The following is an 18,611-nucleotide window of genomic DNA, read 5'->3' as shown; positions in this document are numbered from 1 at the left end:
AATATGGTTACTTAACACTTTGTTTCTAAATACCAATAGATAATACAACTAGTATATGTTGCATTAATGTATCACCTTGTAAAATGATTCACATTGATCCACACAATGTATATACTAATTTTGGTTGTTTCAGTAAATGATAAAAGAATTTCACAAACCTATGTATAGTATAAAGTAGCAATAAAAAGACACATGTAGGGGACAGTTGCATTGTTTATTTCCATGCAGTAACGCCCATATTTGTCAAACAGTGAAAATGTACCTAGTAAATATTTTGGAAAAATCTATATGGTAAAAATAAATAAATGTGACTTCAAAACATTTTATATGAGCACAAACATGTAGTACAAATTCATCAGTTAGTTTATTTATATTTCTAAAAAGTAAAATGCAGTTTTCAAACTGTTACTAGTTGAAAAAAGGGCAACATGAAAGAATCTTAATACAGGTATATATTGTTTAAACTGGAAGATAAAGTAGAGCAGGTTTTACCAATAAATACTAACCCAATTAATACTTTGAGAATCAATATCTAATGGCATTGTAAAGTTTTACAAAACCCTGAACAGATATTCAATCCATCTACCATCCCATTATACAGATTTGTTATAACAGTTGTCATTACTGGCCCTGAAGTAAAAGAAGGAAAGTCTAGAGTATAACATTCATCCGACAGCAACCTCAATAGCTTTCTTGAGATAACCATCACAGTATACATTTCCAGAAAGTCAGATGGAGCATAGAGTTTATCTTTAGGATGAACTAACCAGACGGTAAAACCTACCGTATCATAAATGCAATGAAACATAAGCAACTGAAAAGTGGTGTCTGAGTCTTTACAGAAGTAGCACAGTCTCAGTTAACTGGCTCACTTTGTGTCTGCCTGGGAAGGCTGTAAAGAAGAATCAAGTGTGTGTAGTGATCCGGTGGAACTGCTGGGGGAAACCGTTAGTGCACCAAGTGGTTTGGGGCAAGCAGTCAGCTTAGCAGGACTGACCTGACCCTGAACTGTGCTCAAAACAGCACCATCAGGACTAATTAGCAGCTTGGATGCTATACTGGCATGAATACCTAAGGCTGTGGTCTGCAGAGAGTGCTTTCCAAGTGCTTGATTGGTCAGAATGTCAGGTGGTTGGATGGTGTTATTTGTCTTAAGAGATGCAAATGGTTGAGCTGGGGTAATTATTACAGTGCTACTAGATGAACATGTGGTCACCACAGGTGTTGTTTCAAAGGTGCTAATAGTGCTTCCAGTTGGTGGTACTGTGGCAATGGGCAGTGTCTGTATCTTAGACACAGTGTTTACAATTGGTGGAACCGCCACTGTTGGCAAAACTTGCGTACGCGTTCCAGCAAGAACTGGTTGAATGACAGCGGGAACCTGTGTTTTGATTGACATGTTGTTTTGTCCTGTGTGGAATAAAGCCTGTGACAGAGAAGTGGAAGGTACTGCGATTTTTACTGACGTCTGTTGCAGATGTATTCCTGGGCCATCGGTTGTCACTGACACCACTTGATGGACAGGAAGAGAAGAATGCAAAGGTGTGCTAGCTGCCAGAGGAGTTGCAGCAGAGGAGAGGGATACTGGACTGGGCAGGGCAACAGCTGATGGGCTGTGTAAAATACGCAGGGAAGATAACGGTGCTGACAATCTGGGCAATGAGGGTGTTTCTACAGATGAAATGGTGGATGAACATTCAGCTCGGATGGGCATACCTGCAGCTAATCTGACAGGGGTGAGAGTGGGGGCACTGGTTACCACTGGGGAAACTAGGGCTTGTACACTGTCCAACTTTGGCAGAGATGAGATGAGATTGAGTTTGCCAGATGCAAAGTTACCAGCCTCTCTAGTTGGCAACCTATGCATGGGAGTCACTACATTTGGTTTACTGGGTAACAATGCTGAACCAAGGTGGGGTGTTCCTGCCAGTTGGACTGGCATGATGTTGGGAGTAGTTGCTAGCAATGGTGGACCAGCAGCAGGTGTGCATTCTACCAAAGGAGAACTTGTAGTTAGTACACCAGGAAGTCTGGCTGGAGAAAGGGGTAAGACTGCTGCTTGAGGAGCAACAGTGACATGGCTTGCCCCTTGGTGACGAAAAAATGCTCCAGTGCTGGCAACACTGGCAGCAGGCACTTGTTGTGGTACAGGGCTAGAGATAATAAGAACATGGGTGCCTGGACCAAAACCCTGGGGAGGGACTGCAAAGCGTGCATTGTTAAGGAGAATTTGTGTCCCAGCAGCAAGGGGTGTACTGGTGTTTATGACTATTCTCTGTTGGACTGTGCCAGAAACAGAAGTGGCAAATGGGGTGCTGGTGGTTGTTGCTGAGATGGGTGTTTGAGGTTTAAGGGAATGCTGAGAAGAAGATAACATGGAAAGAGTTTCCTCACCACTGCCACTTTTAATATTTGAGGGCTGGCATACAAGAGCAGGTGTGGAACTGTGGGCTAGGCTACACTGCATGGTAGTTGTTACCTGAGCAGGAGAGCTGCTAGATGATATACCTGCAGATATACCAAGGTCCTTCCTGATCATGTTTCCATCAGGGAGATCGGCAGGGCTAGATGTAGATATGGATAAGCCTGTTTGAGAGATCGCCGAGAAGCAAGGGATACCCTGGAGCTGAGAGCTGGTGGTCACAGATGAACAAGAATCAAGATGGCCAGAAAAGCTCGTGACAGTATTAGAACTTGTGACTGGGACCAATGCAATGGAAGTAGCGACTGGTGGATGGCCCAAATCTGAGGACACATAAAAAACAAAGAGCTAAACAATAATATCGGGCTTTATTTGGGGTTTAGGGGGTTTACCCTCCTAATACAATAATGAAATCTAGGATGATTTCACTGGTAGTTACCAACAATAGTTTTTGTAAGAGCCAATAGAGTTCTATGGCGCCAACTGAATCTTCTTTTTTTGCACGTAATTTGCAAAAACAAATGATTGGGGCCTACAGCTTATGTATATGCATTCATTATACATACATGTACAAATTATTTTCAATTTTGTATAATTTTATCAAACATCAGACACAGCAGACATGTAAATTCAAATAAAATAAAAAAAGAAATCACATCACACAACCCACCTGATGGCATACTGATGTTCTTGAACTTGGACATTGCCTCTGAGTTGCCACCACCAACAGGGCTCAATTCTGTCTTAAGCGTCTGATTTGACAATGAAGTGTTCAGCAACTGTCCACTTGCTCCTGTTGTTTTTGCCTGATTTGGAAAGGTGGTGGATGACATTGTGGTGGGCTGGCTGATGAACATGACTCTTGAACTAGGAAGTGATTTTGTCAAAGATGGTGTACCTTTCAATAAGGCCACATTTGAAGTGGGGCAAGAAGATGGAGAAACAAATACAAGTTTAGTAAATTGGGCTCTCTCCTTTGAAGAAACCTGTTTTACACCACTCTTGCTGATGGCTTCTGCTTGTGTGAAAGCTTGAGGAACACCACAACTACTCAGTGATGGGACAACAACAGTATTTTTAACTATTGAAGCTTTAAATTGAGAACTGGAAGCAGTTTCCTGTGCCAGCTGGCCAATCTTTGCTGCAACTGTACAACCAGTTGGTGTGTTACAGCTCTGACTCAAAGCCACAGTATTGCCTGCAGTGTGGTTTCCTTGCCCTGTGACAGACATGCTACTAGTGACTGCAGTAAAGATGGGAGTTGTGACAGTGGAAGGGGACTTTATTACTGAAGGATCCTGCTTCTGAGGTTGGGCCACTGGGATAATTGTTGCTGCTGGGTCATTGCAAGGGGCAGTCTGAGAGGGAGCAGAGGTGGAAAGATTTGGGCATGTCTTAGATATGAGGAAGGCTTTTAACTGAGGTGAGATGGTGATAACTGGACTGGTGGGCAAAGACCCAAGTGCACTGGAGTCTGAGGATGTCTGGACTTTGACGATGCCTGTGTTTCCTCCTCTTGTCGTCACAAGAATAGACTGTGAGTCACGAACACAAACAGTTTTAAGTTCCTGTTTTGGGTCTTTAGATTGATTAGGCTCAGCTGAAACTGCACTGGAATGAGTTTTGATCGGTGAGCGTGCATTTAGGGTTCTTTGTTGAGGACAAGGTGAAGCAGAAGGAGAAGTGTCTCCCACTGTCCTGGCATCTTTAAGAGGAGCCACTTCCTGAACAGGGATTCTGTTTTCAGGAATGGTGAACCCAGGCACATTGGTGGACATACATAAAGGGCTGGACACTTTAGACACTGAAGCCTGAATGCTCCTAGATTGTTGTTTATGTAAAGAAGATGCTTTATTTTCAGTTTTGTGAATTAGAAGGTTAGAAGGCAGAATAACCACTTGCTGCATGATCTTTTCTGGAGTGTTCTTGTCTACAATGGAATGAACAGAGATCTTTACTGGAGTGCTGCTGTCTTTGCTTACTTGATGACCCAACCCCTCAGGTACCTTGTACACCACTTGCACAGGGCTTTTTAGTACAGTCTGGGTTGGTTTAGTCAGTGCAGATTTAGGAAGAGCTGCCATCACTGTGGCCATACCCGACTGTCTAATCGATTGTGTCTGTTGTAGTCCTTGGGATTGCTTTTGCTGTGAATTCTGCTGGGAACTGGATGAAGAACTTTGTGCTTTTGAAAGTTTTGTGGCAGCCACTGTAGAGATAGGCAGGGAGACCAAAGACTCTTTTTTCTGTCCATCTACATTGTTGACCACTGGGCAATCAGCAGGCCGTTTCATTAAGGTCACTTTGTTTCCCACACTTTTAGCCAGCAGAGTGGGGATGGGCGTGTAGCCCTTAGGTAGTCCAGTGGTGGGGTGAAGGACAGTGGGTCTGGGTGACAGTGGGGTTTGAGCTGGCATACTTGTTGCCCATACTAAGTTTGAATTCCTAGATTGATTTGATGGAATTAGTTCAGATTTAGGCTGTGGTCCAGAGTCAGCAGAAGTAATGTTACAGTTGAGAGCCCGAACTCTTGGCAGTAGACTGGCACCTTTGTCAGTGGTTGCCCAAAATTGTTTTAGGTGGTTAGGAGGTTCATCAGTGATCACTGTTCTTTCTCCAGCACTCTCAGCAACAAACTCACTGTTGCTTGCTAAAAACAAAATATGAATATCATTATCAATTAGAGATATACTGATCATTATCCATACAAGTACATGTTCAGCAGAAAGAGGCATCCAATTAACTGGACAGCAACCTTTAAAATAATGAAAATGCAATTAAAATTTTCATCATTACATAGCAGTTTATAAATCATTTAGTTTCAAGTTGAATTATTTTACCTCCTCTCCAAAGACCTCTTGGAACCATATGTTCCACATCTTCCTCTTCTGATCTTCTATAATGATCTGACAGTGAACAGACATCCTTCTCCAAACAGCTCTCTTCATCGTCATCAGATGACGATGAAATACACTCCTCACGCACAAAGTTATTGTATTCTGGGTGCATCTTAAAATCATCAAATTCCTTTTTCAAGCGAAGCCTGATGCAGAAACAAGAGAATAAAGACAGAAAACATTACTTTATAGTTGGAGCAGTTTAATAAATGGGATGTTTTTGTGGTGTAGCCCAAAAAGAAGTCGACAAAGAACAGATAAGAGGTGCACTAACAAGCACACCAACGCACACAAAATAAGTAGTCATCTCTGGTCTCTCCTGTATCTGAAGTTATGGGACCATGTTGTGTTGAGTACATAATTAACTTACTTTGGTCTAACTGGATAGTTGGTTTCAAACTAAGTCACCACTGCAAGGTGGGTGATTTGTCTTGAAAAAAATGACATGTCATGGAGAACTGGAAAGCCATGTGCACATTTGATGTCATTTATTGTAGATTACTGGAGCAGTAAACAACTCTGTGCTCAGGGCTTAAAGCAAGGAAAATTTCTGTGCCTGAAATGTCAAAGGTCCAAACTGGTGAAGTTTGTAAAGTTTGTATTTTTCTCTGCCTTAAGCTAAGAAAATTAGCAGTGCACAACACCAAGACTTCTTACAAATATGCTCATGCTTTACACAGCCTGAAAGGCTGTCATTCTAATGAAAGTTAAAAAAGAAATGCTACTATATTTTCTAATGAAGTAGAAATTGTTGCTCTTCTGAGATTGTTTAGGAGGGTGAGTCTCACACACAACGTGTTAGAAGTGAATATCCCAGTTGCCAGTTCAGTCTCAGCACCTCTCTACACAAAGTTATGTTGCATATTTCCAACAAAATATTGCATGCTGTAACTTTTAGACAAGAGAGAAAAAGTTCGTAAAATGACTATTTTTTTTGTGACACTGGTGTAAATGAGGAATTTACCAATATTTAACCAACTTGAATTACTGAAAATTAGGCATAAAAATGTAGTTAAGAAAGAAATGTTTGTCATTATAGGCCAACACAGTTAAATAAATATAATCTATATACTGTATATGCAAAACCAAATTAATCCAAATGATTGTGACAGTGATATGATCATTGCAGTGCTGTTTCAATGTAGCTGGGTGATGTTTATAACTGACACTTCACTAAGCCACAGAGTGAAACATTACTAATAAATTTATAATAAGAAAAAATATTAATAAAGTATGTCTCCTTTATTAAGGCAAACTTAAGGTTCCTAATGTCTGTATACAAACACAGACAGCCATGCTTTTAATAATAATAAATCTCACAATAAATAGCTGTTGCTCTTCCAGCTTTTTGACTTTGTATATGTAAATGGTCCATATGTATTATCAGGATTAAGGTTCTATTTAAAAAATAGATTACTGAGGTCATTATTTACATATCAAAAAGTTGTACCTGTTTCTTTGGTAGGCCTTTAAAAGTTTGGGTTCCCAGGGTGAAAGCTCATTCAGTAGCCTGATTAGAGTGCTGTGAAGGTCTTTGACTGCCTCCCTCCTGTAATACCACCGACCCTGTCAGTTCAAACATGCACAGAAAAGCTTAGTCAAGTCAAAATGTAAAGAAAAATGTGTGAGAACAATGTATTCTCCACCAAATATTGAAGGGTCTGAAACATGTGAGTACATCAACTACAGCGGCCACTTGCCAATCTCTTTTTGGTGCTCTCCAGGTCATCAAGCTCATCCTCTGTCTTACTTATAAGTTCTCGCAAGTCTTCAAGACTGGTGCATACCAACTACAGATGGATTATAACAAATTGTGTATGACAATAATATGCAAAAAACAAGAAGAAAAACAAACACGACATTAAAAAGTCCACTCACTTAATACACATTTAAAAAAAAAAATAGTGTTCATTTTACTATGAGCGTGAGTACCTTAAATGATGTTTTAACTGGAGAGTCATCCTTAATTTCCTTTGACGAGTCAAGCTTTTTTGCTGTCAACAATATACCATAGTCAACAAACCAAAGGGTTATTATTAAAAACAAATAAATAACGTTACTTTAGAAAATATACCATATGGCAATGTGACAATCAATGCAAATGTACGAATTTTCTCACCAGTTTTATGTTTTTTCTTTTTCTCTTTTCTCTTGACTAATGTAGCCACTCCGTGTACTGCAGACTTGGCAGTCTCAGCTGGGGGCAGCCTCATCCTGTTCATGTGCTGCAGCTGCTTGTGCTCTCCTTTTACCCTTGGCAGCTGTTCCTTCCCTCGCTTTTTCTTCCGCTTTTTTTTTTTAGTCCAGATTTTGTCACACGCTCTCTCTTCACTTGAGTTTTGAGTGCTCTCAGAAGACATCTGTGTTGCTAGCCTTGATGTGCTACAGCAGAAGTTATGCTCCTCTGATGCAACATTACTAGTTTTGCTTTTACAAAATTCCAAACAAGAAGATCTTTGCAGTCCCTGACTAGAACGTTCTCCCTCTATTTTGAGGCTCAATGTTTTTGTTGGGGAGGCTAGATTCACAGAGCGTGCAGGGGATCTGCCTGTGTAGCTGTGCTCTCCTACACTCAGACAGGGCTGCTGTGTCTCTGCTTTAATGATGCACATTGAGCTCAATGAGAAGCACTGCTCCTGTTTTAATTTAAGCTTCTTGGGCTGATGCTGCAACTCTACACTCTCTTTCTTCATGTTTTTTTTCCCACCGCTTTCTCCAATAGAACTAGTGTGTGAAAAGGATAAGGAGTTAGTGTGTGTTTTTAAGTCCCATTTAGAGTCTACATCAGAAGACTCTGATTCAGACCCCTCCTCCATCTTCGATGAGCATGATTTAAACCTTTTACTCTCCACCTTTCCATCACCATTTTCCCTTTTGAAAACCCTAAGTATCTCTGTTCTCTGTTTGTCTAAATCATCAGACTCTCCTGTGTCCATGGACCCTCCGTAACACCCGATGTCACTTTTACTCCCCATGTCCTTCATACTATCCGACTCGTCACCCTCTGTCCCTGGTTCAGTTTCAACCCTTTTAACCAAAACAGAAGGGAAAGGATATACTGGGGGTGGACTGGGGCTCTGGCAATAGATCCTCAGGTCTGCCCCACAGAAATGTGGGAAATGTATGTAGGCATTTTCCTTGCTGTCATATCCCAAAATAGACTCTCTACATTCATGGATAGGCTGGGCCAGCACAGCATCCTGCACATCTTTTTGGGTCTCATACACATGATCACACAGCCCCTTTAGAAGCCATACTCGCTGATAGAAAGGCAGCAAGTGAAAAGGTTTCTCCTCCAAGGGACTTACCTCTCCAAGAGTATTAAAAAACTGGTGACAAAGTCCCAGTTGCTCAGCCCGGCTTGGCTGATCATGAGAGGAACCAATAGCACGATACCATCCCATGACCCGCTGCCTGAGTTCTGACTCCCAGCGTCGGTAGGGCAGGGCAGGCCGTCGGTGCAGAGTGGCCCTCCTTTGGGGTGGGGACAATAGGGATGACATAATTTTGGAGAGGAGGGGGCTGCAGCGTGGCATTAGTAAACAACGCTCCAGCTCAAAAAATACAATCTCTGGAAGGTTAAGTGCAGACTGAGCCAGGCAGAGGAAGTGTCCTATAGCAGGAAGTTCCCAAAGGGTATCCACAGTCTGGGGGGAAGCCTGAGACAGCAAAATATGCTCCCACTCTTCCACCTCTTTGGCCGACATTTCTTCTGCTTCTTTCTTCTCTAGCTCACGTTGCCTAAAAGTTCACATTATTGGTTGGTTTACCTTTTAAAGAAATAATAATATATTTATGACAGCAACTGTAAACTTTGCTCACCTCTTCTCTTCCTTGGCCCTCTGTTGCTCTTCTAGCCGTAGGGTCTGGACCATGATAGACTCATGGCCACCGACTGTGATGGTAGCCAGACTTCGAGTTGCAAGTCTCCTTCTCGTAGAGGTTCCCCCTGAACCCCGTTCCTCCTCTGCACCAAAACGTCCTTTAGAAGTCACTGCCAAGGTTGTCTTCTCTCGTAGTGGCCTGGTTTAACAGAAAAAGAACAAACATGGAGATGTTAATATTGCTCAGGTTGATTGCTGGTAGCTGTCAAGATTGTTGAGATTAAACAGACCCACTGAAATAATCCAACAGCTCAACAATGATTTAAAATGTTTATTTGGGTGTTTTAGAAATATAACTTATATGTTGCTGAACTAATCCCTACTAATACAATAATAATTATAATAAGTATGCTATATTTATACCCTTAGGCAGTGTAGACATACTAGCTGGCAGTAATTCTGCTAAACCATTTCGAAATTGCATCTACTAAATATATATGACCTATTAATCTTGTAAATAAATTAACGCTAACAAAATGTTTTGATATCCAAAACACTGAAAACACTTTTCGGGGCCCTCTATGGTTGCAGCTTTATAAATGTTGTGAACATTTGCCAGCTAAGCAATGTATCTAGTGGTGTGATTAAGTTATATGTACCTTGAAAGCAATGTAAGCTTCTGCTCCAGCATGATTTCCAGCTTTTGAGCCTGTTTAGAGATCCAGTGGTCCACCCCGTGGTAGCGATAACAATTTTCTAACATCAGCCTGAAGTCGGCGACAAACTCTGTTATGCTCTCATACTCCTGGTTGATGAACTTTTCCTTCATCCTCTGCAAGCACATCGACTGCCTAAGCTGTGCTTGACCCCAGCCTAGGACCCCACCAATTCCATGATGGGCCTCCTGGTGCCCAATAGCATGAAGGAATGGGCTGGTAATCCCTTTGTGCTTGTCCAAGAGAAAGCCAGTGAATATCCGATAAGCTTGGTGGAGTTCATAGTTCATATCCTCCTCAAAGCTATTGGTGTGGGTGGAAATACAGACCTCAGGAAGAGAAAGGTCACTGTTAGAAAACTCTGACATACCATCATTGCTTAGAGCAATATGGTCTCCCTCAGCAGTGCCGTCTCCACTGTCACTAGGACAGTGTAGTGCTACCAAAGTCTCAACTTCGTAGGTGCCGTTACTGAGCCTATCTTCATTTATGTCGAGATCAGTGTCTTCAGTGATGCTGCTCACCAATTTGGATTGTAAAGACATGATGTTGAAGCTCGGCTGCCTAGTTTTAGGTCACGTCTTGGTTGAGGAACAGTAGTTGGCTTTAAGCAGCTGTGACCTGGTCTGTCATATTATCCTACTGGTCCCTGGGGCAGACACCTGATGTGGATAACAGATATCAACTCACCTACTGTAAACTTTGATGTGGTGAAAAACATCTGGTTTGAATTTAAGTGAAAAATAAGCATTCATACGCATTCATATTACAAGCCTAGATCTCTACACTAAGTCTGGTGGCATTGATTCCTGTTACACTTGGTGTTCAAATGATTTTAACCACATGTTGAGAAACTGAAATATTAACCTGATGTTATTATCTCCAACTTACTAGACGTTAAAATTACTTTTATCTATCTACTTGGTCTTTTAAAAACGTTTGTTTTTTTTACTATTGTGAGTGCTTAGCTAGCTTTAAGTTAACTAGCAATTAGCGAGCTAGCTAATGGTAGCGTTAGTTAAAACAACTGCAAGTTAACAAATTGAATTAATCTGACTCAGTGAGATCCACAGCTCACTCTCTTGTCACAACTCGTCTCCTGGTCACGTGCAAAATAAAACCAAAACAAACACACCATAGGCAGCGCCTGGTTTGTTAAACATACCCAATGTTCTCAGTGCCGCTCCAGACACGCACCAGGCAACAGAGCTTTTAGCAAGCTTAGCAGCCACGACAGCTTGCTAGCTGGGTTAGCTTACTATTGTCTCCAAACTGGGGCCTGCAATTGCTGCGTTCGCTGCTCATTGTGAACATTTTGTAGCAAGTAAATATCCAGCTGGTAAAAACTTATTCAGGTATATCATGTCGTCAGCACATGAAGTGATATCAGTAACAACAAACTGGCTAAAGGAGCGTTAGCCGGAGTAACGCTAGCTGTTTGTCCGACAATGCATAACAGTTCAATATCATTAGCCATTCAGCTAACCTGCTACGTTTGCAAGTTGACAGGTACTTTATGACACGTAAAGATGCCAGGTTCACTTTTGAGACAAATTTGTGTCTTGTGTCAGCTATCTCCCGGGCCCCGAACGGTACAAAAACCTCGTAACGGTTTGCTTGAAGACTACTGAACCGTCCACTTCACTTCCACCCTGCGTGCGCCCGATGCAACTGTGCGCAGCCTGACGTAGCTTGCTAATCGAGTCACAGCGAATTGTTATTTTGGGTTTGGAAGTAATGTTGACACACACACACACACACACACACGCACTCACTCTCTCTCTCTCTCTCTCTTTCTTAACAATGTGGTATTAGTAAACCACATGTCACCAACTGTAAGTAAAAAATATATTGTCATGAGACACCTATCATTAAAAATTAAATATTGCACATCATCGAGAAGGTGTGTTAACAACAACAAATCACCAGCATCAAACAGTCCAGCCATTCATTCATAACTTCGGCGCTTTCAATGGGACAGAGAAGACACCGTAGTTACTGTACCATTTACTGTAAACTTCCGACAACCATGGGTCTCAGTTTTAACCGCTAGAGGCTGCTAGTCACTAAAGTACGAAGAGACCACAGCGTCTTTTGAGTATGTGCAGTTGGAGTGTAGAAGGGTTCTTTTAACCTTTGTTTAGCCTCTCAGGCAGCTCTCGTCTTTAAGGACGCGTACCTTATATCAAAAGCAATACCACGTGGGTAGTTTTGTTATGGCTATTTTTGGAACTAGAGTGTGTCAACCATGGCACAGGAATCAGGATGTGTAAACTGTATGAGGAAACCGGGTACCTGACAAAGCAACATGAGGGTAGGAGATACCCAGCTCATTGTTTGGGTTGCTAGTATGCAGGCCCACACTGGTATAGGTTGAGGCAGAGATGTACAGGGATTAGAGTTGTTTACCACCAGAGTGGTGCGTTAAAACCGTGTCCATAGACATTGCAAGCGCCAGTCATTGTTTTAAATCAACTGTCATGTCTTTGCAAGTCTTATCAGCAAAGGAAATGCAGCAACAAGAACGCAAGTAGATTTATTATTCTCCTAAACTAGCAGTCGAGTGCCGGTGGCAAATTGAGGGATGTCTCCAGCTGGGGAAATTGTTAATTAAGCAATTATGCCACTAGAGGCCTTCGCTTTACAGTGATTTTAGCTCTGCTAATAGGTACTGTCAGGAAGGGAGTTTTAAGTCACAATGATGAAAACCCCCTGTTGTGCATTGCAGTGGTGGCGACAATAACCAAACCTGTACAGTTCAGCAGCACGAACTAGGGTCTAAAATGAACGTGCAGTGGTGTTGGTGTGGGGGGGAGGGGTTTTTTGTTATTGACATATTGACGCGTCGTATTTACACACTGCAGGCCCCTGTGAAATTGTCCCATATCAGCCACAACAATGGTAGTCTACAGGCTGTACTATGACGTCCTGCAAACAAGGTTCAGTATTTTTGTAACAGAAAAGAGGAAGCTGTGCCTTTAACTGTAAGCGCTGCTCACTTAAACGTTATTTCGCGAGATTTGCTTGGCGCCGCGACCTCATGTGAGACACCTCTTGCGCGAGCCAGTCCGACGTTACCTCTGCAGAGGAAAACGCAATGGACCCATGATCATTTATCATTTTAATCTCCTCCAACCCCTTGTAACAACATTCGTGCCCACATATTGCTTTTTCTGCTATTTATTTAAAGCGTAACAGGGCGGTGCAACGATGTGGATCCAGGTTCGTACTATAGACGGGAAGGAGACGCGAACCGTTGAGGATCTTTCTAGATTGACCAAAATTGAGTCTTTACGGTTGAAAATACAGGACATCTTCAATGTAAGCCCTCCACAGCAGCGCCTCTTCTACCGAGGGAAGCAGGTAAACCCAGAATTTGTGTCACACTATCATGCAACAGTCGGTTTTAAAGCTTTGGCAAGGTTTGGTACTGGTGGAGTGTTAGTGGTCCCCTAGTGTTGTAGCCGTTTCGGACCCATGCGAGCTTCCTGTTTTTATAGGAATTCACCAATAGTTCTTGCGCAAGAGCCCGGGGTATGTGGAATGCCAACCCGTGGGGAAAAGGGCGATATTGCACGTTGTTTGGGTCGGAGCTTAGGAGACCTGCATGCAACAAATGTCTCACAGCCGTAGACATGTTTGTTTACATTGCCACGAGAGAGAAAAGAGAACATCGCCCTCTGTTCTCACATGTAGACCGAAGTAATGCAGTGCAAGCAAACAGCCTGCATCACTCACTGATTTTTACTTGCCTAACTTAGTCGCAGACCGATTTATACATGTAACACATCCTTATGTTTAATCACGTACCCACTGTTGGGTGCTCGTAACAATAGGTGTTGGGTGTTTGTAACATTTGGCACTGGTAACTTTGAACTGTAATGTAGCCATCGTCAATTGAGGGGGACGGGACTCTATAGTGTTGGTATCAGTATGGTATGCACAGTGTACAGTGAGGATTGAGGAGAGACATGGATGTAAAGATGCCCATCTGTCCTCTGGTAGCCTTACAGTTAAGCAGTGCACAAACAACGCACACATGTTAGTATTTAAGACAGTCTCCAAACACTAAAATGTACTTTTGTAGAATGTGATTTTTTAATTATTGTTATTATTATTATTGTTATTTAGTATTTTGTATCATTACAGTGCAATATTTAAATTGCTAATGCACAGTAAATAGCACAACTTTTTTCTGACACATTTAACTGATTCCATGCTGCTGTTATTTTTTGATTTTGTTTGGGTCTCATCTTACATCTCTTATCAACAAGGAGGTCTGAAGTTTATATATAAGCTCCCAAGCACATTGTCTCTCCTCGTAATTGGGACAAATTCCTCATTCTGAGATAATTTGACTTGCTATTGTACCAGCAAATATTCAAAAGCAAATAGATTAACAGTCTAACAGCTTTTCCTAGAAGAAATATAGTACTGACTATATATTTCTAGGAAATATTGATGTTATGTTTATAAAAAAACTGACTTGATGAGAACAAAATTTTGTTTTGCTTAGTTATGTGATTTTAATATACTTTTGTCTTATCATAAATATCAGTGATCACACTACTAAATTTGTCCAAATTTAGTAAGCATATGTTGGATTAGAATATTAGGACGATCATTGTAGTTAACTCTGAAAGTGTGTCACAGTTTCAAAATTAATGTAATTCTGTATTTTACAATGTGACTGAGAATTTGTAATTCAAGAAATAAGTAGTGGTCAGAGCAACAGTGAAAACATTTTTTGGATCAGTACTACTGTGTCACTTTATCTTTGATAAGAAAATAGCACAAAAACCAGACTGAGACCTAAACAATAAACGTTCTTCAGTCTTATCTAGTTACTGTGCTTGTGGGACAGCAATTCCACACACTGTTAAATTCTGTTGTGTTAGAATTTTGATGATTCATATATTATTGTAAACAGATGTTGGTGTAGCTTATTTTCATTCCCGCATAATGATTGAAGCAAATTTAGTGTCTAACACACAGGCATAAACTTGTGTTGTGACTGCAACTTTAAAAGTTGTAGATACAGACAGTATTTGGTAAATGCAATCTAAACATGCAGTATGTAAATGAACACAAAAAAGGACAGAAAGATTGAGTGTTTACCGAAAGCCTATTAACAGTTGTTCTTAAATCCGGAATAAGTAGGAGATGCTGACTGCTGTCAGGGCACTGGCACCATCATTTATTTAGTATTTTGCATAACATTACAAAGCTGATATTAACACAGTATGACTCAGCCAAGCAGATAAGCCCCCAGGAGGTTAACAGCCTATATGATGTGTCGATGTCATTGTTTACATTCCGTCACACTTTCCTTCATTCACATATATCAAGCAGTATTATAGGCTAAGAAATGCCTTGCTAAGCCGCGTTGTGCATTTTCAAGTCTAACCTACTTCCTGTTGCGTAGTGAAATGACGCTGAATCCTAACGCACATTAGATTTTGAGTCATGCAAACTACAATGGGTTGATTTCCTTCTCACTTTGTGGGTCTTATATACTGCAGGCCAGAGAGAAAGAAAATACTTCCGAAAGGGTTTGCAGTAATCAAAGAGACATGTCAACACCTAGAATGCTACAGCTCATGTTTAGCAGAGAAACAATGCCTTAGGTGACTTATCTAATAATGGCCTACTATTATGAAAAAGAAAGATACTGGTTAGAGTTGTTACTTTTGTGAGCAACTTTCCTAAAACCACCAAATACCCTATTGACTTTATTATTATTATTATTCAAGTAATTTGTTATTCTGGCATCGTCATGGAGCATTGGAGCTGTGTTTGCAAAGGGTAGGCCCAAGTAAAGAATCCTGTGCTTCCTTCATTTCATTGGAAAATACGTGGGGAGGGTTAATTAGGGGATTTCCATGTGTTAAGTAATGCAAGAAATGAGCCAGTGACATGCAGCGTACACTAGCTAGTGCCTTTACATCCATGGAGTGGTGCCTGCACTCAGTCAGGATTTAGACTTGTAGCAGAATAACTCAGTCTAATTCCTCTTCAAAATGGCGTCTTGTTTTTCCCTTCAGCTCACTGCGCACACTGCCTCACCAGTTCAAAGTCATGCTTGCCCTTGAGTCAGAAGAGTCTCAAGCCAGCAGCCACACACTTTACCTTTTGTGTTTTGTTTTTTTAATGGAATTTTCAATTTGCCTGTGCACTCGCTCTGCATCTCTGTTTCACTTTGAACACCTTCTCATGCCACTCACATTCATAAGCAGGCTCACACACACCTTCCACTGTCCATGCGGCCTGTCTGCTTAACGCCCACACTCACTTGTGCTGTAGGCTTCTCATTTATCAATTCAGAAAAAGCATTGGTCTGTTTGTTAAGTGGTTTAATGCTGAGTTTGTATTGCGTCAGTGTGCTTCAAAAATGACAAAGCTAAAGTTTAGTTGTGTTTTTATTTGTATTTCTTTTTTCATTTTAAGAGTTGCCTGTTGCTGGCCAGGTAAGCTTTACTAGCTTGTTGCCTTTTACACAATTCATTGTTAAGAACAACATTTGTCACATTTTGACTACACATGCATCAATGTGGATCTCAGTGGATGGATTTTCTTTGTTTTGTGTTAAGCTGTAAAATTTCATAGAGAACTTCAGGGAAAGCAGAGTTAGCTGCAGCCATGCATGTACACAGTCACACCCTTCTTTGACAGATAGGCTGGACAAAGAGCAAAGACAAAGAGAGGCAGTAAACCTAGAACTGCACGCTTCCAAAAACTCCCACATGTTCTCATAGTTCAACTACTTCTTCTCATAGCAGCTTTAGCTTGCTTGGTGATCAAATGTCTTACCTCATAGGTTCTTACACCTGCATTGAAAATAGTAGGAACTCCCCTAATGTATATTGTTTTTCTCAGATAAACAGAAGACTGCCTGGACCATTATACATTCCAATTGTCTCATGTTTCCTGGTTCGTGTTGTTTGGCAACAAAAGCACATCTTTAAGGATAATCAACAAATTGAAAGTCTGAAATAAATGTAGACAAAAGACTCTTTTAAATTTAAACATGGATTGTTGCGACCTTCTGTCAATTCCATTTCCAAATGCATACACATACTTACAAAAATTACTCAACCACTTTAAGTAATTAATGTTTTCTTACTATGTTAAAGGGTTGTTTTCATAACTGTTTGTAAACACTAAAACTGATAAACTTAACACAGTTTAACTCAGTCATTAAAAATAGGCCTTTAATTTGAAATATACAGTAATTGAATGCAGTTGTGGCCACATTTACATTAATTGTACAAATCCATGCTTTGTAAATATAATTTCTTCACAAATTCTTCATCATATTTCCTCCCATCGACAGTATTATTGCTCAGTTTATGTGCAAAAACGTGCAAAGGAAATTTTCAAAGTATTGCTTAATCCAATTTAACAAAGTTAGTTCAAACTAGCCGAGAGGTTCTTAAACTTTTTGTGCCAAAAATAAACTCTGGTGCCTCAGCACAGTTAAAAGGCTCCTTTTTTTTGCAGTGGTTTAAACCAACTCTAGAAACTAACATCAGGTTATGAAGAGAGCTGCAAAAGATAGCAACAAACAACCTTTGCCGCCCCTCAGGTAATTTGTGCTAATTAGCAATGGAAAACGATTGACTGTGGGCAGAATGACGGATAAAAGACAAGATGGAAGCTTGGTAGATGGCAGGCACACAGACACACCCAGTGTCATTGTTTTTGGAAATATGACCTATTTTGCTCAGCTCTTTGCTAAGACAGGCTGCAGGCGGAGGCAATAGTGAAGAAAAAGTCTTGCAGGAGTTAGGGGTTTGGACGGTCTGCAGGAGTAAAAAAAAAAAAGGCTAATTTCTGCCCTGCTGGAGCTCCCTTCTCCAGCAGCAGTGTAGGTTGGGCTTTTAAACCTCTTTTAGGTCCATACAGAGATATATAGGCTACCATTGATTTCTTCGTCTGTTAATTTGAACGTATTATTACTTAATGGCTTATTGTTTTTTGTTACTGTTATGTAGGCATACATATAAAGCAGTCACTTCTTAGTTACTTTGATTTTAGTATAATTTCTGCAGAAAGTTTGAGATTTGAAAGGTTTAATATAACATATTGTGTGACTGCATTCTACAAGTCTAATCCAATATTAGAGCTAAATCATATTTCCAACACCAGTTTCTGCTTTATAATATTATTATTTTCTATACATTCAAAACCGTCTAAAAAGGCTAGATTTGTTTAATGACAAATCTTATACAAAACAGGTACTAGGATTTTAAAATTTGATAAGATGCTTCTCATTCTAGTTATTCAGTACGTTTTACAGCAGCCACAGGTCTTTTGTCTGTCTTTGTCATTTGTCTCTTTGACATTGTGCTTTGGTGCACATTACAATAAGAAATTAGTCTTTGAAAGACTGCCTGTTGAAATTCAACTGAGAAATTAGCCTTGTGGAGAGGTGTTAATTTTATTCTGCTCTCAACACTGTGACACACACACATGCATACATACATACACACAAAGATACATCATTACCATATCACAGATTTCTTTACCCTGATTTGTTGAAATATTTTAAAAGAATTTCAAGTCAAATGTCTCCAGCTTGTTTGAAACCTAGTTATGATGTGTGCTGTGGACAAAAGTCTCCCTGTTAAACACTGAAAGCATTTTCACTGAGTCACATAATGAAGATAGTAGTACTGGTGTGTGTGTGTGTGTGTGTGTGTGTGTGTGTGTGTGTGTGTGTGTGTGTGTGTGTGTGTGTGTGTGTGTGTGT

The 18,611-nt window shown here is 40.7% G+C and overlaps 2 protein-coding genes across 4 annotated transcripts in view; one reads left to right on the top strand and one right to left on the bottom strand.

The window, feature by feature from the left end:
• Positions 1–195: 195 nt before the first annotated feature.
• Positions 196–11,552, bottom strand: LOC137103235 (uncharacterized bromodomain-containing protein 10). Of its 2 annotated transcripts, none has more exons than XM_067483355.1 (10): positions 11,025–11,552; positions 9,803–10,521; positions 9,142–9,342; positions 7,439–9,060; positions 7,252–7,313; positions 7,020–7,109; positions 6,770–6,885; positions 5,263–5,465; positions 3,093–5,072; positions 196–2,745 (listed from the first exon to the last, which is right to left on the bottom strand). In XM_067483355.1, exons 2-10 carry the CDS (start codon positions 10,402–10,404, stop codon positions 869–871), a joined length of 6,753 nt encoding a protein of 2,250 aa, XP_067339456.1. In that variant the 5' UTR covers positions 10,405–10,521; positions 11,025–11,552; the 3' UTR covers positions 196–868. The 2 variants fall into 2 exon arrangements, with proteins under 2 accessions (XP_067339456.1, XP_067339457.1); XM_067483356.1 differs by having other exon boundaries at positions 11,346–11,552.
• A 1,164-nt stretch (positions 11,553–12,716) lies between these two features.
• LOC137103752 (E3 ubiquitin-protein ligase UHRF2-like) overlaps positions 12,717–18,611 on the top strand; it is a 29,837-nt gene continuing 23,942 nt past the window's right edge. Inside the window, exon 1 of one of the 2 annotated variants that reach the window (XM_067484377.1) lies at positions 12,717–13,222. In XM_067484377.1, coding sequence (XP_067340478.1) covers positions 13,070–13,222 — 153 coding nt within the window. In that variant the 5' untranslated portion in view covers positions 12,717–13,069. The remainder of the gene's footprint in view (positions 13,223–18,611) is intronic. The other variant, XM_067484375.1, reaches the window with a different exon arrangement.

This window comes from Channa argus, chromosome 18 (assembly GCF_033026475.1).
Source record: "Channa argus isolate prfri chromosome 18, Channa argus male v1.0, whole genome shotgun sequence".
NCBI lineage: Eukaryota > Metazoa > Chordata > Actinopteri > Anabantiformes > Channidae > Channa > Channa argus.
Note: the sequence above shows the minus strand (reverse complement) of the source record. Positions and strands in the feature narration are given on the sequence as shown.